The sequence below is a fragment of the Ogataea philodendri genome (genome assembly GCF_020536065.1).
Source record: "Ogataea philodendri strain CBS6075 chromosome Unknown scaffold1, whole genome shotgun sequence".
Taxonomy (NCBI): Eukaryota; Fungi; Ascomycota; class Pichiomycetes; order Pichiales; family Pichiaceae; genus Ogataea; species Ogataea philodendri.
In genome coordinates, this window is record NW_025763889.1 from 1108277 (window position 1) to 1128987 (window position 20711).

A 20711-nucleotide genomic window follows, 5' to 3' on the forward strand; every position below is an offset into this window, starting at 1 on the left:
ATCAGCCATGGTACAACGTAAAAATTTGTCGCGGGGGCCTCCTCAATCGCGGGCGGCGACCAAATGTGAAAAATTGGACATCGATAACATTATCGTCTGTTTTTCCTCGATGCTTTCGTTGGCAATTTTCACGCTTTTCGGAACTTGTTTGGCCCAGGAGGCCACCAAGAAGTACTCCCAGTACACCCCGGCCGAGTTGTCGGAGCTGGGTCTCGTTGAGAGACTCAAGCTTTATCCATGGACGTTGGAGATGATATCTGTTGGATTCATCTCTGTTTACTTCGTCAGTTACTATGTTGGATCTAGATACAACGACAAGCTAGTCAACAAGTTCATCAACACCAACCTGGAGTTGTTAAAGGAACAATTCTACCAGGTTGGTGTCACCAGATCCCAGTTGCTTGCTAAAGACGATGCAGAGAACTATTCGTTTTACGCTACAGGTAGACTCAACATCGAGTCGTTGACTGCCAAAATCAAGTTGCAGCCAAGACAGAACATTTTCGTGTGGATCATGGAATCTCTTCTCAGCTTCTTCATCGACTCGGCGTCTTCTACCAAGGACGTTGTTGATTTGGTTTTCCAAATTGATAAGGAAGCAAGCACCAAGTACGACGACTTCATCTGGGCCATTGTTTCCAAGGATAACATGAACAGTATCAGAAACGAGAACTACTTCCTTTCGTTGACCAGAACCGCCGAGTCGGCCAAGCTGCCATTGGAGTTCGTTTTCATGAACGAGGTTCCAGAGATGAACGAGGTTCTGTACCACAAGAAGTTCAACTCCATTCTCGAGAAATGCAAAGGTTTCCTGTCTTTCATTGCCATCACCGACCAGCCTGCTGAGAAGCCGGAACTTGTCGCTGATTTGGTCAAGAGCAAGAGAATCGTTGTCCAGATGAAGATTCCTCAATCTTCTGCAGACCTCGAGGCTTCCAACGAGCTTCTGAAGTTCCTGCTCAATGATTTCATTGAGTACGTCATCAGCAAGGGCTTTTTCATTGGTGAACTCAACCGTAGGCCAAAGAAGACCAGAGAGAACGAGCTTGCCAAGTTGAAGAAAGTTGAAGAGACTCTCAAGAAAGAAGAACTTGCAAACAAAAAACTTGAGGAACAGAAGAAGCAGAAAGCTTCGATGAGCGCTGAGAAGCAACGTAAGCTTGAAAAGAAACAGCTGGAAAGAAAGCAAAGAAGAAATACTCAGAAAGTCAGACAGTGAGTGATAGACGATAGTTTTAAAAAGTTGTGTATTTTAAATTGGACAATTTAATATTCTTTCAAGTGTTTGCCTGTAAGTTTGAAGACTCTTCCTGTTGGCGAGTTGAAACACTCGACGATCCCCATTCCGGTCATTAAACTCAAACTCCAAATCATGTTGATGCCGTTGTACTTGACGAAGTTGCTTTGATTCACCTCGTACTTCAACCGTAGATCGTCTTCTAATATCTGTTCAAACTTGGTTGCTTTGATTGCTTTGTAGATGGCGACGTTCGAGCTACGCACCAGTCGCCAAAAGGGCCCCAAGTTGGGCAAAGTCAGAGTGAACCACTCGCTCTTGGATGAAAATGTCAGAAATCCGGAGTCAATAAGGATTCTGGCATTGAGTCCATTTTCTGCAAGCAATGAGGCTGGGATCGCCTCCACGTTGGGAATGTCCCGCAAAAGATCCACAAATCGGGAACTGATGGTGTCTGAATTGGTGTGATGTTTGATAAGACTCTTCAAGTCTTGAGTGCGAATAATGTACCGGACGTTTGCCTGTGGATGCGTGATAAGCTTTAAACGGCCCTGTAGCGCAAGTTTCTCGACCCGAGAATCAACAAACGTCTCCATATTGGGCAGGATCGCATACATCTGGTTTATGGTAACCACGTTGGGATACGAAGCCCGCAGAGCAGAGAGCTTGGCCTTGGTCTTGGAGGACAATCTAGCTTTCGATAAGAAGTCGAACTTGGTGTTTAGCAAGAACTCAACGCACTGCTCCAAAATCTCCAGGTTCTGCTCGTCCTCGTCGTCTTCAAAGTTGGATTCCAAATATATATCATCAAGATTCAAAGTCTGGAAACCAGGGGTATTGCTAAAGATATTGACTGAGTAATCAAGGATCTTGTACTGCTCGCCGGCAGACTTGGCCTGTGACGCTTTCTTCGGAGATCCAGATGGCTTGGGTGTTTTTTTAGGAGACTCTAGTCTGGATAACAAGGAATCATTAGGCATAAAAAATGATTATAAAATATATATGGAGTTTAAATAATCATCTATATTTACATGACGCTCAGTTTGCATTCACTCCAATTTTGAATCTATGCAACTCCTCGTTATTATTGCGCAAGTCAAGCAGTTGTCCCGAGTAGATTCCATCCTGTTGAATGCTGTCGAGAACATTTTCTGCCTGGTCCAAAATCTGAAGCTCCACGTTGGCTTCCGAGAAGAATCTGTTAACCGACTCTGCGTTTTCAAACTCTTTCAAATCTTGTGTAACCATTCTGTTCATTGTAGTGAGGATTCTGGATCCAGAAATAGGGTTGCGTAGTTTGTTGCCTGCCTTTTCGGCTCTGAACATGACTTTTCCTGGCAGTTTTGCAATGATTGAGTCTTTTTCGCTTCCAACCAATTGATTAAGGTCGAACGCTATCAGGTCGTCCAATGTTAGCAATTCAGGCTCTTTCTTTTGTTCAGGCTCGACCTTGGTCTTCACCTCGATATCCTTGGCTTCCACAACGGGAATCACCGGTTTGGAGTCCGGCAGGTTCATATACACCGCTCCGTTTCTTGGATGAAGTTTATTGATCATGACGCTTGGCTTCACTTGCACTATCTGGCCACGAACGCCATATTCGGGGAAATCTTTCAACAGTTGAACAGAAATACGCTGTCTCTTGGTGATAGCAGTGTACCTGACGCCAAAATGACGTGGCGCGCGCTGGAAAGTCCGATTAGCCAACATCGTCAAACTGGAAATTGGAAAATTTTTAAATTTACTTTATTTATATTCAATCGCGACAGGGTTTTTTGTTGTAATATACACACTAATCTAGAAACGAGGCTTCCGTCTTCTTCCCGTGAATTTGGAGTCCTGGGCAACCGTCTTGCCTCGTTTCTTCATCAGCTCTTTCTTTCTTTGGATGTAGTCCTTCTTTGTCTCAAGAGCTCTCATCATTTTCTTGCTCATCTTCTTTTCTTTCTTTGGAACGGCAGATTCAATGTCCATGCTACCAAGGTTCAGTGGTCGTTCGTTGTATCCTGCTTGTAGCACGAGGTAATGCTTCTTCTTTTTCTTGGACTCTGGGTCATCCACGACGACACCGCATTGGAATCCGGCCACTTTGGCTGCTCCTGTAATTTGTATGATTTGGTTCTCGTTTGCAGGATAGAACTGTCCCACAAACTTGCCGCCTCTTTTCAGGGCAGCATAGAGCGTGTTGAAGAATCTTGCCAGACGAGCTTTTGGTTCGTTGAGAGTGCTGTCGGCGTTACACAGCCACTGGATTGCAGAAATAGAAATAGCTGCGTCAAAAGTTCCTGCTCTAAACGGCACTCCCGTACCCATATCGCTCAAAAACAGGTCTCCGTCGACCTCTCTATCCAGTGCAGTGGCCAACATACTTGGAGCAATATCCATTCCAACCCATATTTGGTTTTCCTCGGTCAAGATTTCTCCCGATAAGCCAGATCCGCATCCAACGTCTAGCAAGAAGTGAGTTTTATTTGGCTCCAAATTAAGCAGCTCCAGAGCCCTGAAGGTCATCTGAGCCTGAATATGCTGCACTCTGGTGGAGGTTGTGTACTTCTGGGACTCGTCATCGTTGTAAAAAATCTCCGGAGGAGCGATCTGTTCTGGACGAGACATTGCAAAGGTTGGTGCTAACAGATATAATTTTCAAATGATTGGCAAATTTTTTGAAGATCATCCAGCCCCTGAGCCGCAAAAGTGTTTCGATTTGATTGATTTCCCAAGTTGCAACAAATTTCAATTTATTAACATTGAGACACACTTGTTACAGGATATCAGCCCAACTGGTTGGCGTTTAAGGAGAAGATTGATTTATTCTTACAGCGCTAATATTAAAGACCCATTAATCACTTTCTCTGTTCGGACACAATGAGTTCAGATGAAGTTCGTTCGGTAAAGCTGACAAGGCCCCAAACCTCCAAATCCGACTCAACCGCAAAACTCCAGGTTATTGAGAAGAACTCGGGAGAAAAAAGACGCTCAATTCTGGAAGACGATGAATATGAGAAAGAAATCGTCACCGATTCCCAACGTTCCGAGCCAGTCCCACAACCGAAAGCAACTGAGATGGCGCATTCCTTGCCGAGAGATAAAAACAGGTTCAAGAAAGATGGGTCTTTCAGATCAAAATGGGGGGACCTCACCTTCCAGCCGCGGCCTTCGATCTTCGACGCTGAAGTCAAGTTTGGCGCCAAATTCTACGGTTTGTTTGTTGCCTTCTGGTTCTGTGTCTTTTTTGGTGGGTTGAACGTTGTTTTGAACCACCACCTAAGTTATGGCAGTCTGATCGAGTCCAAAGTTATTGCAATCATGGCAGATAACATTGTTGGTGTTGCGTTCACAGACTTGTTGATGTACTTCATGATGTACATTCCTGTCCTGATTCAACTGGCTGTTAAAAATGGCAAGCTGAGCTGGCAAAAGTCTGCCTGGATCATTGAGTCAGTGTTTGAAGTTTTCTTCCTGGTATTTTTCCTCGTCTGGGCAGAGTACTTTCAGTATTCGTGGATTGGCAAGATCTTCTTGCTGCTCCACTCGCTGGTCCAATTGATGAAGATTCACTCGTACGCTTTTTACAACGGATACCTGTGGTCAATCCAAAACGAGCTCAAGTTTTCTCGCGCCTACTTGAAGAAACACGAGGATACAGAGCTGACAGACAAAGTTCGTATCCCATTGGAAAAATCTGTGGAGTTTTGCGAGTTTGAGCTGAGAGCACAGTCTGCAGAACAACCATTCCCAGAAAACATCACATTCAAAAACTTCTTTGTCTACTCCATGTATCCAACGCTGGTTTACCAGATAGACTATCCAACCACAACTAAAATACGCAAGCGCTATGTCCTGACCAAGATTGCTGGAATCTTTGGTGTCATCTTCCTCATGATTGCAATCTCGGACACTTATCTGTACCCTATGGTTATCAACTGCTTGGAGCTGCGGGAAACCACCTCCATTGCCTACAGAATACAGATCTATCCGAAGATCATAATTGGGTTCATCCCGCCTTTCTTGGGTGTCTATTTATTGGTGTTTTACTTGATTTGGGAGCTGATCCTAAATGCAATTGGAGAGCTCTCTTATTTCGCCGACAGAGAGTTCTACGGTTACTGGTGGAACTCTGTGGACTGGAACGCCTATGCTAGAGACTGGAACATTGTGGTCCACAAGTTCCTGTTAAGACATGTCTACCACAGCTCTATCAGTGCTTTGCAACTGAACAAAACAGGAGCCACCATCTTCACGTTTGTGTTGAGCTCCGTGATTCACGAACTTGCTATGTTTGTCATTTTCAAACGGTTGAGAGGCTATCTGCTGATGCTGCAGATGAGTCAACTTCCGTTGGTGCAACTGAGTCGGTCCAAACTGATGAAAGACCGGGAGATCTTGGGCAACTGTATCTTCTGGTTCGGAATCGTGTTTGGTCCAAGCTTGATGTGCACCATGTACTTGGTCTTCTAAAACGTCGGTTTTGCTATATACATCTTATCTATAGATTGTCTCGAACGGTCTTGTGTCGTTAAAACAGCTTCTGAACACCTCCTCGACAACCTCGTCGGCGTGCTCCTTGTCCTTGCAGGCCGGATGGTTAATCACACTGAGCGATGCCTTCCTCTTCACGCATTCCTGGTGGCCCTTTGCGTATCTTAGGAACCCGAGTCTCCGTTTAAACTCAGTAACCAGCGCACACTCGCCGCTCAATGAGGCAGCACGGATCTCCGAGCACGCATGGTGTCTGATATCGCCCCAGTCGACCTTGAACCGCGTATTGTCGTACCAGTGAACCAGCTCGTGCGAGAGCGTGTCGTTCAACACCCATTTGTTGTCGATGTAATTAGCACACAGCTGCACACCCATTCCCGGGTTATAGCCTCCATATCTTGGGATCGTGCAAATCTCGCACTTGAGCTTGTCGGGATCAACATAGCCACCAACCTGGTTGATCTGGTCGATCATGAAAGTCACTGTTGGCGAGTACTGCAGCATGAAGTTCTTGTACTCGTTACATTTCGCACATTGGTCCAGCTCGGTCTTGACCTTGTTTTCCTGCTCATATGCCAGTTTCTCCTGATCTGTCAAACTGATCCCCGTCTTATACTTCAAGGTTCGTATCCACCAATTAAATCCCTGCGAAGCGTCCGAAGCAGACAGCGGCTTGGAGGCCTCTTCTTTACTCATGGTAATTAATTGATAAAAAAAATTCACACAAAATTTCCATAACCATGTCTAACATCTGGATTGCCGCCTCAGACAACAACGTCGATCTTGTGAAGCAGTTTCTTGCGTCGGGCGATTTCTCTGCAAATTCCAAAGACCCCAACGGATACACGCCGATCCACGCCGCCGTTAGCTACGGTAATCTTGACCTGCTAAGATATTTGATTTCCCAAGGAGGTGACATCAACGTCCAGGATTCGGACGGAGACACTCCTTTGCACCACGCGGAGTCTGTGGAGGTTGCCAAGGTGCTGGTTGAAGAACTGAATGCAGATTATAAGCTGAAAAATAACGATGGTTTAACGCCTGCAAAATACCAAGAAGAAGAGCAGGAGTTCCCTGAACTGATTGAATATCTCTCGTCGTTGGAGAAACTCGGTCCCGTTTCGTCGATGAAAACAGGATCATCGATGTTTGACGAGAATTTGCAGCTTCCAAATGGCGAGAAAGTCAAGATGTTTTTGGCAAAGGACTCCGACGAAGCACTCAACCAGGACCTGATCCAAAGAAGACAGGAGATCGAACAAATCATGAACCAGGACATCACAGAAGAACAGAAAGACGAACAGCTTAAAAACCTCATTTTGAACGTGGTATCTGATAACTTTCAGCAGCTCAAAGAACCGGAGGCTCCAGACTCCAAAAGACAGAAATAATCGGTTTATAATTATGTACTACTATCATTCATTCGTCACACTCGTCGTCCGAGTCCTCAAGTCTTTCAATCAATAACGAACCGTTAGGCCACAGTTCCTTAACGTCCTTGAGTAGCCTCGTCTTATCAGCATGGAACTTGCTTCTTGGCATTGGAGAAATGAGCTCGAATTTGAAGTCATGCTCGTACCCGTCAAGATCAACATCTTCCGCCTCTTCTTCCTCGTCGTCTCCATGTAGGGCTTTGTAGTTCTTGCACTCGACAAACAGGAACAAGTCGTATAACGTCTCATCCTTGAAAAACTTGCGGACGGTCCGTTTTCCCTCGTGATTGCGGAACTGAATCGTAGTATAGTCACCTTTCACCCAGTCTTTGTCGTCTCGATCAAAAACCAACGGAATGTGTTTTTGGAAGAAGGCCTGCTCCTGTTTCTGTCTCAAAATGACCGCCTCTTCCTTGAGTCTCAATTTTTCTAGTTTAGCCTTTTCGTCTAGCTCCTTGTGTTTCTTCTCCTCCTGCTTGATCTTATCGTTCAGAAGAGACTGCTCGTACGCTTCATCTTGCTGTTTTCTGATCAGCCGCGAAAACTCGGCCTCCTGCTTATCGTATCTCTGCGTAACCAGCTGCGGCTCGTACTTATCAACAATCTTCTGCAACCGTTTTGTCACCTTCTTGGCCGAATCTATAGAACAGTTATCAAAATTATGGTATCTGGTCACAATAGACATCAATGGGAACGTCGTTCCGGTTGCAGAAACATTGGATATCAAATCAAGATGTGGCACGCTGTACACCTTGTACGTTTGTCCCACCTCGAACGGTTCAGGATAACTGACGTCTCCGATGTACAGAATGATGTTATTTTCTTTGATAAATTTGATGAAATGCTCGTGATTTAGATATGTTTTGACGAATTTCGTGGTTGTGTCTCTTTCCGAGTTGATAATGATACACATGAGCCATCTGAGCTCAGACTTTGCGGTCTCGAAAGCTTCGTTGAAACCGCCTTCAAAGATTGGTAGATCCGAAGTTTCACCCAATACCTCGTTGATGTAATTCTTGATGTTGTAGCTGGCAATAGCTTCCTTGGAAGTATAAATAGGTTTGCAAGGGAAATCATTAGGACTTTCTCGAAGTCCCAAGATCCTGAATAAACCGGGGAATAATGGTCCCAGGATTTTGCTGAGACCATATCCAACAAGCCAAAGGAGACGTGGGAACAACATTAGGATGAAAATGACCGGTGGAAGTAATGCATAGGTTGATTTTCGTCTTTCGGAGGAGGATTTGAGTCCGACTTGAAATTTCCAACGGTTCTGGATAGGAATTGCCTTTGGCAGTTTAGGTATCAGATCCAAAAACGGATCGTCGAATGCAATAGCTCGTGGAGCCGGGGCTTCTCTCGAAGGAGGAGCAGACGTGCCAAACGGGTCTGTTCCGGCATATGATCTGACGTACGGCGAGAACGACTCTGCCGGAGTTGCAATTGAAGAAGTATCATCAACCAGGGTAGGGAAGTCGTTGTCGAAGTACCTGGCAACAGCAATTTCCAGATTCCAGTTGCACACGGTCAAAAGTCGCAGGACCTTGTCCTGTTCTTCATCTTCATTATACGAAGTGAACTCCTTGAAATTCTGCAACACCGACTCCTGCTCGGGACGTAATTGATCCATTGTGGTAGAATGAGACTCGAATCACTCAATGCGGTAAATGCAAATCCTCTCCAAACCAGATCTTAGATAAAGCTGATTTTGCCACTAAAAAAATATTGGAGATAATTGGAATTGGTCGCGTCGATCGTCTTTTTAGTATTATTGTTTACAAACACAAGGTGAAGCTCAGTAATGCTTAAAGTAAATAAACGGCGAGCACTGTCGCCTGTGAAGGCGAACACGGTCCCGAAACAGGCCTCCAAGATATCTCAAGTTCAAGAAGACCAATCAATCAAGGTTGTTGTCCGGGTGAGACCGTTATTGGAGAGAGAGCTGGAAGGCTCACCTAAATGTTTGGTTGAGGTCGATAAGGAGCAATTGATCACATTGACGCCAGATCAGAGTTCTGCACAGGCCAGAAAGTACAGAGACGCACAGAACTTCAAGTTTAGCAAGTGTTTGTGGTCTTATGACAGAAGAGCCAGTACTCCCTTTGCGGATCAAGACACTGTTTTCACAGAGGTTGGGTTGGACATGCTTGACAACACCATCAACGGGTTCAACAGCTGTGTGATGGCATACGGACAAACTGGCTCGGGTAAGACGTTTACTATGATGGGGTCTAAGAACGAGAGAGGATTGATCCCGCTGGTCTGTGAGAGTCTGTTTACCAAGCTGAAGCAGCAGATAGATACCAAATTCGAGGTCAAGGTCTCGTTTATCGAGATTTATCAGGAGAACGTGGTTGACCTGCTGGGGACTGGAGAGAAGTTGCGGGTGAGAGAAAACAGCAACAGGGTCCCATTTGTTGAAAACTTGAGTGAGTACACTGTTGGTAGCTCACAGGAAATTATGGAATTGCTAGCCAAGGGATTCGATAAAAGAACCACCGCAGAAACACATCTGAACAAACAATCGTCGAGATCGCACTCCATTCTCACCGTGACTGTTGTGCAGGAACAGTTCGACCCGGACACAAACTCGTTTGTCAAGCTCAAGTCGAACTTGAAGCTGGTGGATTTGGCTGGATCGGAGAAGTTTGTTGCCAGCGACGGTCTTGAGAAGATCAGACAACAGGAGGGAAGCAAGATCAACAAGTCGCTTGTGACTTTGGGCCGGATCCTGACTCTTTTGGCCGAGTCGCCAAAACAGAGAACGGTGATACCGTACAGAGAATCCATCTTGACTTGGCTGTTGAAGGACAGCATTGGAGGCAACTCGAAAACAACCATGATTGCATGCATCTCGCCCACCGACTTCGACGAAACCTTAAGCACACTTCGGTTTGCAACCATCACGTCCAAGATTGAGAATAAAGTGAAAGTCAACAAAGAGCTACAATTTGACATGGACCAGATGGTGGGCCAATTTGAGCTCGAGAAGAAGAAACTTCTGCAATGCATCACGGACCTGAAGGAATCAAGTACAGAGAAAGATGAAGTGAAGAAGCTAGAAAATTACGTCAATTGGCAAAATAACTACATAGACACATTGGCATTCACCAACAAAGTGACGCTAAAGAAACTCGACGCCAACTTGAAGGCCAGCCAGGAAAGAAACAGACTGTTGATGTCATCGCTAATTTCTGCTGTCAAACCAGCCGAACCAGAAGACTACGAATTCGATGAATTTGAAGAAATTATCAAACAGGCACAGTACCTGGATATCGAGACACCGCTAGAAAATTTGAAGAACGATCTTCACAGCGATTTGGTGAAGAAGTATACATTAGAACTTGTCGAAAATGCTATCTAACAGCATCGTTATTATACAGAATTTTATGATACAATGGAATGTTATCTATAACGTGTCTTTGCATGATTCTGACCAGCAGAAGAGTATCGTTGAAGTTGTGAATTTGACCGGTTGTATCCAGATTGATTTACAAAGAGATAATACAGGATGTTACAGTTGGAATTTTCTGTCTCTTGCTAGTCCGCTGAGTCCATGGGAGGATAAGAAATAACATATGGACCAAAATGAAAAAAACTAATCACACTATTCCGATGATGGCGGGTTCAGTATCTTGCTGGAGATCTGTCTCTTGCATATTCTCTTTCACCTTGCTCTGGGTACGATCCACCTTCTTCTCTTGATCTGTACTCGCCTCTTGGTGGAGGAGGACCGTCTCTGTATCCTCTGTCGTAATCACGGTATCCTCCACGAGGCTCTCTGTAACCTCCACGTGGTGGGTAGCCTCCTCTACCTCCTCTGTAGCCGCCTGGACCACCTGGGGCACCATAATCCCTATAGCTTGGGCCACGGGATGGGCCACCATATCCACCCATTGGACCATCTGGAGGAGGACCGAAGCCACCTCTTGAAGGGTATCCACCAAAGTCTCCTCTTGGAGGTCCTCTGTATGGAGGGTAGTCTCTTGGTCCACCGTATCCACCTCTGCCTCTTGGAGGGTATCCACCTCTACCACCTCTGTAGAAGCCACCTCTACCTCTGTATCCACCTCTTCTTGGTCCAAGGGATCTAGAAGCAGATGCGATGTAAGGACTGGTGTCTTCCTCGGCAACAAGCTGTGCATCTCTGTAACTCACACCATTCAGCTGGCTGATGGCAGACTCGAGATCTTCTCTAGAGGCGAACTCCAAGTGGCAGATAGTTGGATCATCTGGTGGAATTCTAACAAAAGTAGGCGTCAACCGCACTTCTTCTCTGATGAAATCTTTGAAATCTTGCCATGCAGTGGCCGGAAGATTCGAAACCTTGACTCTATTTTCACCCTTCTTGGCGTAATCCGGCTTCTTTTTTGCGTACTCGATCTGAAGAGTCTCTCCGGCGAAAGTTTTTTCCACAAACTCGCTGAAGGCCTTCTCTGCGGTCTCGGAATTCTCGTACTCAACAAAGGCATAGCCAGGCATGAGTCTCAGCTCTTTCAAAGGGCCCACCTGCGAGAAGAACTCCTCCACTTCCTCATGTGTCACCTGTGGACCAATAGGTCTGACAAACAACTGAACGTCAGAGTATTCGGTTGTCATTGTGTAGATATTTGTATCAACAAACGCGAACCTTTCGATAGTTTGGTAGAGAAAATAAGTTGCCTTCCGAGAAAAAAAAAGCCATTCTTTTCAAGCAGGGTAACTTTTACTGTTGAGGTCAATGGTGGTTGAAAGCACAAAGGTTTACCGGTACGGCACTCAGTCTGTTCGTCAGATGGTGAAACACTATGTGCTGAGTGTTCCGAAATCCAAGGTCAAGTGGACAGAGCCAATAGTGTACATTCACGGTGGTGCTTGGGTCGGAGAGACACATACCTATGACGAGTTCAGCCCATTGATCAACAGATTGGACCGACAATTGAACAACGGCGAGTACAGTCTATCACAGGAGACGACACAGATCGAATTTTTTGCCATTGATTATAGACTTTCGCCGGAAATTGTCCATCCGCACCATATCTTGGATGTTCTGGAAGCACTGCACTTTATCCACCAATTGGGCACGAAACAGGTTTCTGTGGTTGGCCATTCTGCCGGGTCCACGATGATCACACAGATCATGGAGCACGACAAGTTCTTAACCGCGTACGACATCAATTTCACCAGCCCTATTCCTTCCCTAACTTCTGTGGTGTTTCTGGATGGAATCTACAGTATCAAGACGATGCTGGAAGAATACCCGTCCTACGAACAAGAATTCGTGTCAACTGCATTTAAAACAGAGACAGATTGGCTCGATAATTGCAATATGGTCAAAGATGACCTGACCACAGAGGAAAAAGCCACCATCAAGGCCAAGTTTGAACGTCTCCGTTCAGTCGTTGTAACTCATAGCACCAAGGACGAACTACTAAGCACTAAACAGCCAGAAACGTTCTGTTCATGGCTCGAGTCGCTGCCGTTCACAAACTACAAATACATCGTGCAAGACATGGGACTTCATAATCAAACTTACGAAAGCGACGTGCTACTGTCAATCATCGTTGAGCATGTTTTAAATTAATACGGATATATCAATTCTTCTTTGGCTTGGACCAGTCCACCTTCATAATGAGGTTCATGAAACCTCTGCCATTAAGACCTTCCAAAGCTCTTTGTGCGTCCAGAACGTTGTCGAATTCCACAAACGCAATACCCTTGGATCTTCTCGTTTCTCTGTCTCTCAGCACGGTGGCTCTCTTTATAATACCATATCTGTTGAACACCTCGCGCAACATAATGTCATCGACTTGCTCGTTCAAACTGGTGACTCTCAAAGTTGTAGAATCATCACGCTCCTTGCGCTCGGATTCTCCAGGAGCTGGAGCGCCTCCTCTCCTTCTCAGGTGCGGAGGCACGTACCTCACGCCGCCTGGCCCTGGAGCGGTACTGCTCAACGGATCAGGAGTGGCTGTGGCGGGCTGTTCCGTGGTGGCGGATGTAGCATCGGTGGCACCAAGAGTGTCCTTGTAAGGACACTTGGATGTGAAATGGTCTCCTTGACAAGTTCTGCAGATGATGGTTTGAGGCTTCTTCTGGGCCATCTCCTTCTTTCTTGCCTCTGCCTCCTTCTGTGCGTCTTCTTTCCAAGAGGTACCCAAGATCAGCTGGACTTCTTCACCGAACTGGGTGGTTTTATTGTCAGGCCCCACGGTTCTGTTCTCTTTCTCTTCTCCGAATCTGCTCCATTTTCTTCTAGCGGCGATTGCTGGGTCCACGGTTTCCTTCACTGTCACGAGTCTAACTTTCTGTGTCACCTTGACTTTTTTGCCCTGGTCGTTGATTTTGTACGAGACGATAGTCTTTGTTCCGTCTGGATTTTCTGTCACTTGTGTGGCTGGGAGATCGTTCTCGGCGTCGGCCCACGACGAGGAGGTGTCTAAGGCTGCTTGAGACATGGTTTCCTGATGAGTTTTGCAATAATTTTATTGATGAAAAAAAATTCTCCAAATTGGTAGTGTAATCAAATTTACTAAAGATCGCCATCCGCATCCTGAATTTTTTTTAGACAAGACGATCCCCAGTTAAAAATACGGGCTTGAATCCATTGATTAACATTTTTTACTGCCACGTTCCTCTATCATAAGCGTCTTTGCGCCAAACTTGAGCTATTATTATTCTAATTGGGCTCTAAACAACTTGATTTGGTAAACGACCTACTACTATTCATAGAAGGTGCGGGTTTTTAAAGGGCAACAGAGCAAACATTGGGCCTTGTTTTTTTTAGAAAAGGTAATGGCCATAAACTGAAGGTATCGAGATGAGTTCCAAAGTCCTTCATGAATTGCCATTGGCACACAGTGAAGACTCCAGCGCCACGCTTCAGTTTCATGGCGGAATAGATACTAGTTCTCGGCCCGAAAAAGCGTTTGCTACCGAAACTAGCACTCCACTCCGAAAAACCACTCTTTCACCAAACGCTAGCACACGAGTTGTTTTTGACGCAGACATGTCGAACCTAGCAAGAGAGCTCAAGTATCGCGAGTTTTTCAAGCGCAGTCCCAAAGGTCCCGCCAAAGGATTCTCTAGGTTTTTCCTATCCCAGGAATTGAATCCTGCAGACGTCGAGATCGACGACTCTGTCGGTGGCGAGGACGGCTTTTCTGAACACGATGGTGAGCGCTACTTCAGAGACAAGCCCAAGAAGCCATGTGTCAGTTCTGGTCATGTCAAGAACTCCACACACGAGCATGCAAACTTCATTCTCGCATTTAGTAAAGACGGAAAATATATGGCATCTGGTGGAGACGATGGAGTTCTACGGATCTGGGAAGTCATCACGTCGCCTCTTGACAGAGAGGCACCCGATCTCCACCATAGCAAGAGTTTTAGCAGCCGTAACCAAACGCTACTCAACGATGAATTCGACCACCTTTCATTTGATCGCACCTCTTTTATGAATGAATCGATTGCTTCCACAGAAAACACAGAAAACATTCCCAAGGGATCAAACACAGGATGCCCAACCAAAAAACTGAAGAAAGACAAGCATTCGAGCGTTCCGTTCGCTCCTTTATTTAAGCAATCTCCTATCAAGGAATTTATTCACGACGATACCATTCTTAGTATAGATTGGTCTAAAAATGGGTTTATCATTTCTTGCTCACAAGATTCTACAATAAAGCTTTGGCATGTTGACAGAAATGATTGTCTGGCCACATTCAAGCTGACCAACTTCGCTACCCAGGTCATGTTCCACCAGCAGGATGATAGATTTTTTGTCAGCTGTCAGTGGGACGGCACTGTCAAGCTATGGTCGATCTTGGAAAAGGAGGTCTTATTGAAAGCATCTGTTAAGAAAAGAATCACGTGTATGGCATTTTCTCCAAATTCTCAAGAACTATTTTTGGGCGGAGAAGCTGGAGCATTCCTGATTTTGTCGCTGAAAGATCTGGGAGTGATAGCCAAGTTTGAAATTAAAAAGAACAATGTCACCCCTCGGGTGACAGGAATTGACGTGTTCGAGTCAAATGATGATATCAAGCTTCTTGTAACGGCTAATGACTCGCGTATACGATTATTCAGCTACAAAGACGAGGTGTTGAACGTGCGGTACAAAGGACACGATAACGAGCATTCTACGATCCGTGCATCTGTCAACGAAGATCATTCGTTTATCATATCCGGTTCTGAAGATGGATGGGCGTATATTTGGCCTTTGGATCTCTTTGCATTGAAAGCCCCAGAAAATGCTAAAAATACTCACAAGCTCACTTGGGGCATTGCATCGTTGTTCAAAGATGAGAACTGTCGTCACAAGAACAAGAATTACGGCGCGTTCCATGTGCACCATTCTCGGTGCAATGTGGCCATTTTTGCTCCGAGAGCCACGTCAAAGCTGCTGGAGTTGTCCAACGACCCGATTTTCGAGCTGAAGGCTCGGATGCAGAACACTCAGGTTCCAAAGAAGTACGATGATGACTTTGACGACCCTTCCACGGCTATCATGGTGACAACCGATGATGATGGAATCATCAGAGTTTTCCGGAGAGATTTTGCGTACGCGGAACGCAAATACTACAGACAAACGAGCAAGAAGTTTGGCAGCAAGGCAGATCGGAGATCTTCGAAGGTTAGAGATCGGTCGCGGTCATCGAGCATTATGAACAAGTCATCGTCGATCCACCGGGGAAGTGCAATAGCGTTGGGAGACGAGAACGATCGAGGCAGAGAGGAATTTAGCAGAGGAGAGAACCTGGCAACCAAGGCGGCTCTGGCCTCGTTTGGTAGCGACTCGCCGCTCTCCAAGACCTTGAACGACAGTCAAGGAGATGTCAGCACGTCTGATTCGAAGATGCGACAACTGGATGTGCGACTGCACGATATTTTGGAGTCTACGAGAATCAGAAACGAGGACACCCCTATTATATCTACTGCTGACGAGAACGTGAACTCGTTGCGTCAGGACATCAAGTCGAGCAGCGAGGACGGGCTTGCACCGCGGAAAATGATCCCTACGATTTCTGTGTCTGACCAGGACGAATCGAGCATTGTTGACTCTGTGATAACTGGGGGGTCTGAGGAGACCAAGATCCAGTGTGCTCGGTGCGGATCGGACAAGTTTACAGCGCGGCCCGGCGGCGAAAATCCCCAAAACCAGATCCAATTCTTCTGTGACGACTGCGGAAAGAAAATTGATCTTTAATGAAGTGCAACGACTGGGTAAGTAGCAAAACGAAACGTGCTATGCTACCAGGAATATGGTAAAATTGTGTTATAGATTAATTATGAAAAAGGTTTGAAGCCCTGGCACACGAACAACAGACGGTTTCTATATTAGTTGTTAATATCTGAATAAAATTAGTATCGAACGAGATGGAAGTGTATGCGCCCAACGTTCAAGACCGGACGATTGAGTTTCTGCAGTGCGTCTCAACGTTCAACAAACAGAATCAGCACAAGCCGGCGGTTTCTGCGGCGGCCAACGGGCCGACCAAGTCGCAGCGAAGCGAGTTTACACAGAAGGCTGGTTTTATTGCCAAGGACATTGCTCGGGTGACGAGTTCGCTAGGCAAGCTGGCAGTGCTTGCGAAGCAGAAACAGCTCTTCAACGACAAGCCCACAGATATGATCGAGCTCACGTACGTGATCAAGCAGGATATATTCAAGATCGAGCGATCGTTAAAGGACCTGCAACAGTCGAGCGCCAGCAAGTCGTCTGGAGACTCGCAAATTAATACATATACCAAGAACGTTGTTCAGCTGCTAAATACCAAGGTGAAGAATGTGAGCGAGACTTTCAAAGAGGTGCTTCAGACGAGACAACGGAACGAGCTGGCGCAAAAGTCTCGACAGGAGCAACTGCTTGCCACCGTGAACGGGTCTTCCCACGATCCATCGAAAAACAACGCCGCCAACGACCTGGTGCCATACGCATTGCGAAACAAAGGTGCGCAGGTCTCGGATAACCCATTTTTATCGGCAATGGACCAGGACCCTGACGTTTCTGTGCCGAACCAGGACTACCTATCGATTCCCGACCAATCGCAACAGCTCATGCTGCTAGAGGAGCAGAGCAACCAGTACTTACAGGAAAGAAACCGGGCCGTCGAAGCGATCGAGTCCACGATCAACGAGGTCGGAGGACTATTCCAGCAACTGGCTACTATGGTCCAGGAACAGGGAGAGGTGATACAGAGAATAGACAACAACGTGGAAGATATCAGCTTGAACATCAGCGGAGCACAAAGAGAGCTACTGAAATACTATAACACAGTGACCAGCAATCGGTGGTTAATGGTGCGGATCTTTGGAATCCTGATTCTGTTCTTCCTTATGTGGGTCCTGGTGAGCTGAGATGTATAGCATATTTATTCCACGCAATGAATCCGTGTATTATTCGTCTATCGACTCTTTATTCATAACAGTCTTCTAGTTTCTTCTGTCCAGTGACAATGCCCTTCACGTCGTCCAGAATGTCGTTGAAGGAGTCGAACTGGGTGAACTTGATGTGCTGCTTGATGCAGAACTTGACCAGATCCTTGCCCCGTCTGGCAAACAGCAGGTCGCACGACTTGGCCGCAGACAAGTCCGACACACCGTCTCCGCAGTAGAACAGGTACGGTTTTTTGCTCAAGTCGTACTTCTCGAGACACTGTTTGATCGATTCGGCCTTGTCGTGCCCGAACGGAGTGTCGTCGCGGTAGACAATGTGCCAGTCATCGCCGTTGGTCTCGACGCTATTCGAGATTATGGTCACATGGTCCATAACCTGTTGTCCGAGCAGCTTCTTCAACAGAGCTTCAATAATTGGCGACATACCACTGCTGATAACGTAGATCGGGATCCCGTTGGCGTGGCACCAATGGTAGAACTCGGTGAATCCCGGGTCCAGCTTGATGTGTTCGAGCAAATAAGCCACACACTTTTCAAAAGAGTACCCGTTTGCTGGGATCGACTTGAGCATCTCGTCAAAACCTTCTCTGAACGAGAGCTTTTCCTCAAGCATGAGATCGTTTAAAACCTTTCTCTTCTCGTAGCCGAACCCGAGATGGTCGGTGATGTAGTCGTTCGAGTCTTGGAGGGTGACGGTTCCGTCCCAATCGGTGAACACAATTGCTGGGGGAGACATTTTGGACAAGAAAATAAATAAACGCAACACGGATTTACGTGTGCACGGAGTACGGTGCAGAGGTGTCGACGCAGACCACAAGAAAGGAACTACTCGGAGGGACGTCCTGTGTGGGGAAAGACACCCACCCAGTATAAACGCCAAAAGACCACCTGCTGGCGGGACAACGGTGGGGGAGCAGAGTACAGCACAAAAACATGGGGCCCCGAATTTTGCTTGTGTGAAAAACAAAGTCTCTTATTATTTGTTTGCTTGTCATGGTGGACATCGCTATTATTTCGGGCGGTACCGCTACCAATTCGATTCTGGACGTCATACAGGAACTTTCGGGGTCAGAGTCGCACATCGGGTCGGTCTCGCACATCCTTCCCGTGTCGGATAATGGAGGATCCACTTCTGAAATTATTAGAGTTCTAGGTGGCTGTTCCGTGGGGGACCTTCGCTCGAGAATCGTACGACTGATTCCTGACAAGAGCAGCAGCTTGCGCGAGCTGTTGTCGCATAGGCTTTCTGCGAATTCAAAGGAGGCCAAGTCCGAGTGGGAGCTGATTGTGGACGGGTCGCACGAGCTGTGGGACCAGGTAGAGCCAGCGTGCAAAGAAATTATCCGCAGTTTTCTGATTCACGTACATATGGAGATCCTCAAACGGTCACGAAACAGTGCCAAGAACTTCCGTTTTGAGCTGGCGAGCGTCGGGAACCTGTTTCTCACCGGGGCACGGCTGTTTTGCGGATCGTTGGACTCGGCCGTGGAGCTGATCTTACGAGTGGCCCGTGCTCCCTCAAGTATCAACGTCATCCCGTGCTTGAACACAAACTTCACCTACCATATCAGTGCGCTGTTGAAAGACGGCACCATCATCACCGGCCAGTCACAGATCTCGCATCCGTCAAGACTGGAAACCTCAAAGCATCCAATCGAGGAGTCCAGCCTGCCGTACCCGCTCGTGCGCTCAGACTCACTCATCCATCCGCCCCCTATTACTCCCTCTGGAAGAACATCCCCTGTCCATAAACATCCCCTGTTCTCTGGGTCCACCGACCAGCTTGACAGCCAGGCCATCATCTATGGCCAGTCCGAGCCCAGAAACTATCCCAAGCTGCCAGAGTCCGACAGCGAGGGCGAAAGCGAGTTTGCAGTTCCCAGCTACATCCATCCAGATCTGAAAAAGTCGCAACTGCACGTCGATAAAGACGACACGGCTCCTCTGCCTGCCCCAATCGATCGGATCTTCTACATCTCGCCTTACGGCGAGGAAATATATCCAACAGCACAGTCCCGCGTGATAAACTGTCTTTCCAACAGCAACGTGATCGTTTACTCGATCGGATCGCTGATGACATCGATCATCCCCGTGCTAATTCTCCAGGGAGTCGGTGAAGCGATTCTCGAGAACCAAAAAAAGAAAGTTCTGCTTCTCAATGGGTGTCTCGACAGAGAGACCCAGAGTTTAGACGCGTTGGGGTTCATACAGGCTATCCACAACGCGCTTGCGTACTCCATGCGCCTGAATAATAAAAGACGGTACGGCACGTCCCAGGGCCAGGAGCTACCGTACTCGTCGTTCGTCACCCATCTGATCCATCTGAACCCATCCAAAGAGGTAGTTGTCGACACAAACAAGATCGAGGGTCTCCAAATCAGATGTGTGGGGGTTCTTCCGCAAAAGAACAATCCGCAGAACTACGATCAGGACGACTTGCGCCGCAAACTACAGTCCATAGCCAACGAGTAAAGTCGACGCGTCGGACGAAAAATATTAAGGACGAAAAATAAATAGTAATCAATGAAGTTAATCGGTGTTCTTCTGTTTGGATGCGTGGCTTTTGCTCATCAACAGGACACATCTCATCAGGAACTGGGTGAGAAAATCCCAGCCGAGTTTGAGGGATCCTGGCAAAGATGGCATATGAAAGAAGAACATAACCTGGATCACGCTGATCCAAGCTCAGTGTTTCTTCTCCATGACTATAGAAACGTGAAGAGACTGAACGACAAGGACATCCTCAGAATGTATGGACTGATGAGAGAGGAGATTGTTGGAAAGGGTGACGGCACGGGATCTCACGACAACACAGAAATTATCACCAAGGAAATGAAGAACGATCTTGTCAGAAAAGTCATGGCGTTGATTGACAAGAACGGCGACGGTGAGATCTCTTTCGAGGAGTGGCTTGAGTACTCGAAAAACGGTGGAGAATTCCCAGACTTTGGTTTCGGACCGGGTCACGAGTACGACTTTGAAGAGGAGTATGAAAAGCACCACTGGTTGCAATACCACGCCGAAAGCGACCCGGACGTCAATATCCAGCACGCTGAAGACATTGAGCACGAATTGCTGCATCATCTCCATGAAATTGAGCACGAGGCTCCAGAGTCGGAGTCGGGATACAACAAACGAGTGCCAATCAGAGAGTTCAAGATCCCAAAGAAATTCCAGTCTTGAGCAAC

General features: G+C 46.7%; 21 protein-coding genes across 21 annotated transcripts; 12 read left to right on the plus strand and 9 right to left on the minus strand.

Annotated features, from left to right (window-relative positions):
- Positions 1-7: 7 nt before the first annotated feature.
- On the plus strand, positions 8-1219 carry OGAPHI_002616 (uncharacterized protein; the record flags this gene model as incomplete). The annotated part of the gene is made up of 1 exon (XM_046203505.1): positions 8-1219. One exon carries the CDS (start codon positions 8-10, stop codon positions 1217-1219), a length of 1212 nt encoding a protein of 403 aa, XP_046063275.1.
- Positions 356-2217, minus strand: OGAPHI_002617 (uncharacterized protein; the record flags this gene model as incomplete). The annotated part of the gene is made up of 2 exons (XM_046203506.1): positions 356-1073; positions 1391-2217. 2 exons carry the CDS (start codon positions 2215-2217, stop codon positions 356-358), a joined length of 1545 nt encoding a protein of 514 aa, XP_046063276.1.
- OGAPHI_002618 (uncharacterized protein) lies at positions 1481-1705 on the plus strand (the record flags this gene model as incomplete). The annotated part of the gene is made up of 1 exon (XM_046203508.1): positions 1481-1705. The coding sequence occupies one exon, from the start codon at positions 1481-1483 to the stop codon at positions 1703-1705; it is 225 nt and encodes a 74-aa protein (XP_046063277.1).
- Positions 1862-2098, plus strand: OGAPHI_002619 (uncharacterized protein; the record flags this gene model as incomplete). The annotated part of the gene is made up of 1 exon (XM_046203509.1): positions 1862-2098. The coding sequence occupies one exon, from the start codon at positions 1862-1864 to the stop codon at positions 2096-2098; it is 237 nt and encodes a 78-aa protein (XP_046063278.1).
- A 58-nt stretch (positions 2218-2275) lies between the features above and the next one.
- OGAPHI_002620 (uncharacterized protein) lies at positions 2276-2947 on the minus strand (the record flags this gene model as incomplete). Its single annotated transcript, XM_046203510.1, has 1 exon — positions 2276-2947. One exon carries the CDS (start codon positions 2945-2947, stop codon positions 2276-2278), a length of 672 nt encoding a protein of 223 aa, XP_046063279.1.
- An 87-nt stretch (positions 2948-3034) lies between these two features.
- On the minus strand, positions 3035-3850 carry OGAPHI_002621 (uncharacterized protein; the record flags this gene model as incomplete). The annotated part of the gene is made up of 1 exon (XM_046203511.1): positions 3035-3850. The coding sequence occupies one exon, from the start codon at positions 3848-3850 to the stop codon at positions 3035-3037; it is 816 nt and encodes a 271-aa protein (XP_046063280.1).
- A 252-nt stretch (positions 3851-4102) lies between these two features.
- Positions 4103-5695, plus strand: OGAPHI_002622 (uncharacterized protein; the record flags this gene model as incomplete). The annotated part of the gene is made up of 1 exon (XM_046203512.1): positions 4103-5695. The coding sequence occupies one exon, from the start codon at positions 4103-4105 to the stop codon at positions 5693-5695; it is 1593 nt and encodes a 530-aa protein (XP_046063281.1).
- A 24-nt stretch (positions 5696-5719) lies between these two features.
- On the minus strand, positions 5720-6412 carry OGAPHI_002623 (uncharacterized protein; the record flags this gene model as incomplete). Its single annotated transcript, XM_046203513.1, has 1 exon — positions 5720-6412. One exon carries the CDS (start codon positions 6410-6412, stop codon positions 5720-5722), a length of 693 nt encoding a protein of 230 aa, XP_046063282.1.
- A 44-nt stretch (positions 6413-6456) lies between these two features.
- On the plus strand, positions 6457-7107 carry OGAPHI_002624 (uncharacterized protein; the record flags this gene model as incomplete). The annotated part of the gene is made up of 1 exon (XM_046203514.1): positions 6457-7107. One exon carries the CDS (start codon positions 6457-6459, stop codon positions 7105-7107), a length of 651 nt encoding a protein of 216 aa, XP_046063283.1.
- Positions 7108-7135: 28 nt separating this feature from the next.
- Positions 7136-8779, minus strand: OGAPHI_002625 (uncharacterized protein; the record flags this gene model as incomplete). The annotated part of the gene is made up of 1 exon (XM_046203515.1): positions 7136-8779. The coding sequence occupies one exon, from the start codon at positions 8777-8779 to the stop codon at positions 7136-7138; it is 1644 nt and encodes a 547-aa protein (XP_046063284.1).
- On the plus strand, positions 8343-8774 carry OGAPHI_002626 (uncharacterized protein; the record flags this gene model as incomplete). The annotated part of the gene is made up of 2 exons (XM_046203516.1): positions 8343-8355; positions 8524-8774. 2 exons carry the CDS (start codon positions 8343-8345, stop codon positions 8772-8774), a joined length of 264 nt encoding a protein of 87 aa, XP_046063285.1.
- Positions 8780-8950: 171 nt separating the features above from the next.
- OGAPHI_002627 (uncharacterized protein) lies at positions 8951-10513 on the plus strand (the record flags this gene model as incomplete). Its single annotated transcript, XM_046203517.1, has 1 exon — positions 8951-10513. The coding sequence occupies one exon, from the start codon at positions 8951-8953 to the stop codon at positions 10511-10513; it is 1563 nt and encodes a 520-aa protein (XP_046063286.1).
- Positions 9490-10053, minus strand: OGAPHI_002628 (uncharacterized protein; the record flags this gene model as incomplete). Its single annotated transcript, XM_046203519.1, has 1 exon — positions 9490-10053. The coding sequence occupies one exon, from the start codon at positions 10051-10053 to the stop codon at positions 9490-9492; it is 564 nt and encodes a 187-aa protein (XP_046063287.1).
- A 263-nt stretch (positions 10514-10776) lies between the features above and the next one.
- On the minus strand, positions 10777-11748 carry OGAPHI_002629 (uncharacterized protein; the record flags this gene model as incomplete). Its single annotated transcript, XM_046203520.1, has 1 exon — positions 10777-11748. The coding sequence occupies one exon, from the start codon at positions 11746-11748 to the stop codon at positions 10777-10779; it is 972 nt and encodes a 323-aa protein (XP_046063288.1).
- Positions 11749-11869: 121 nt separating this feature from the next.
- On the plus strand, positions 11870-12712 carry OGAPHI_002630 (uncharacterized protein; the record flags this gene model as incomplete). Its single annotated transcript, XM_046203521.1, has 1 exon — positions 11870-12712. The coding sequence occupies one exon, from the start codon at positions 11870-11872 to the stop codon at positions 12710-12712; it is 843 nt and encodes a 280-aa protein (XP_046063289.1).
- A 10-nt stretch (positions 12713-12722) lies between these two features.
- On the minus strand, positions 12723-13586 carry OGAPHI_002631 (uncharacterized protein; the record flags this gene model as incomplete). The annotated part of the gene is made up of 1 exon (XM_046203522.1): positions 12723-13586. One exon carries the CDS (start codon positions 13584-13586, stop codon positions 12723-12725), a length of 864 nt encoding a protein of 287 aa, XP_046063290.1.
- Positions 13587-13948: 362 nt separating this feature from the next.
- OGAPHI_002632 (uncharacterized protein) lies at positions 13949-16333 on the plus strand (the record flags this gene model as incomplete). The annotated part of the gene is made up of 1 exon (XM_046203523.1): positions 13949-16333. One exon carries the CDS (start codon positions 13949-13951, stop codon positions 16331-16333), a length of 2385 nt encoding a protein of 794 aa, XP_046063291.1.
- Positions 16334-16388: 55 nt separating this feature from the next.
- On the plus strand, positions 16389-18148 carry OGAPHI_002633 (uncharacterized protein; the record flags this gene model as incomplete). Its single annotated transcript, XM_046203524.1, has 3 exons — positions 16389-16391; positions 16651-17420; positions 17578-18148. The coding sequence occupies 3 exons, from the start codon at positions 16389-16391 to the stop codon at positions 18146-18148; spliced, it is 1344 nt and encodes a 447-aa protein (XP_046063292.1).
- OGAPHI_002634 (uncharacterized protein) lies at positions 17543-18259 on the minus strand (the record flags this gene model as incomplete). Its single annotated transcript, XM_046203525.1, has 1 exon — positions 17543-18259. One exon carries the CDS (start codon positions 18257-18259, stop codon positions 17543-17545), a length of 717 nt encoding a protein of 238 aa, XP_046063293.1.
- A 257-nt stretch (positions 18260-18516) lies between these two features.
- On the plus strand, positions 18517-19995 carry OGAPHI_002635 (uncharacterized protein; the record flags this gene model as incomplete). Its single annotated transcript, XM_046203526.1, has 1 exon — positions 18517-19995. One exon carries the CDS (start codon positions 18517-18519, stop codon positions 19993-19995), a length of 1479 nt encoding a protein of 492 aa, XP_046063294.1.
- Positions 19996-20046: 51 nt separating this feature from the next.
- On the plus strand, positions 20047-20706 carry OGAPHI_002636 (uncharacterized protein; the record flags this gene model as incomplete). The annotated part of the gene is made up of 1 exon (XM_046203527.1): positions 20047-20706. The coding sequence occupies one exon, from the start codon at positions 20047-20049 to the stop codon at positions 20704-20706; it is 660 nt and encodes a 219-aa protein (XP_046063295.1).
- Between the last annotated feature and the right edge of the window lie 5 nt (positions 20707-20711).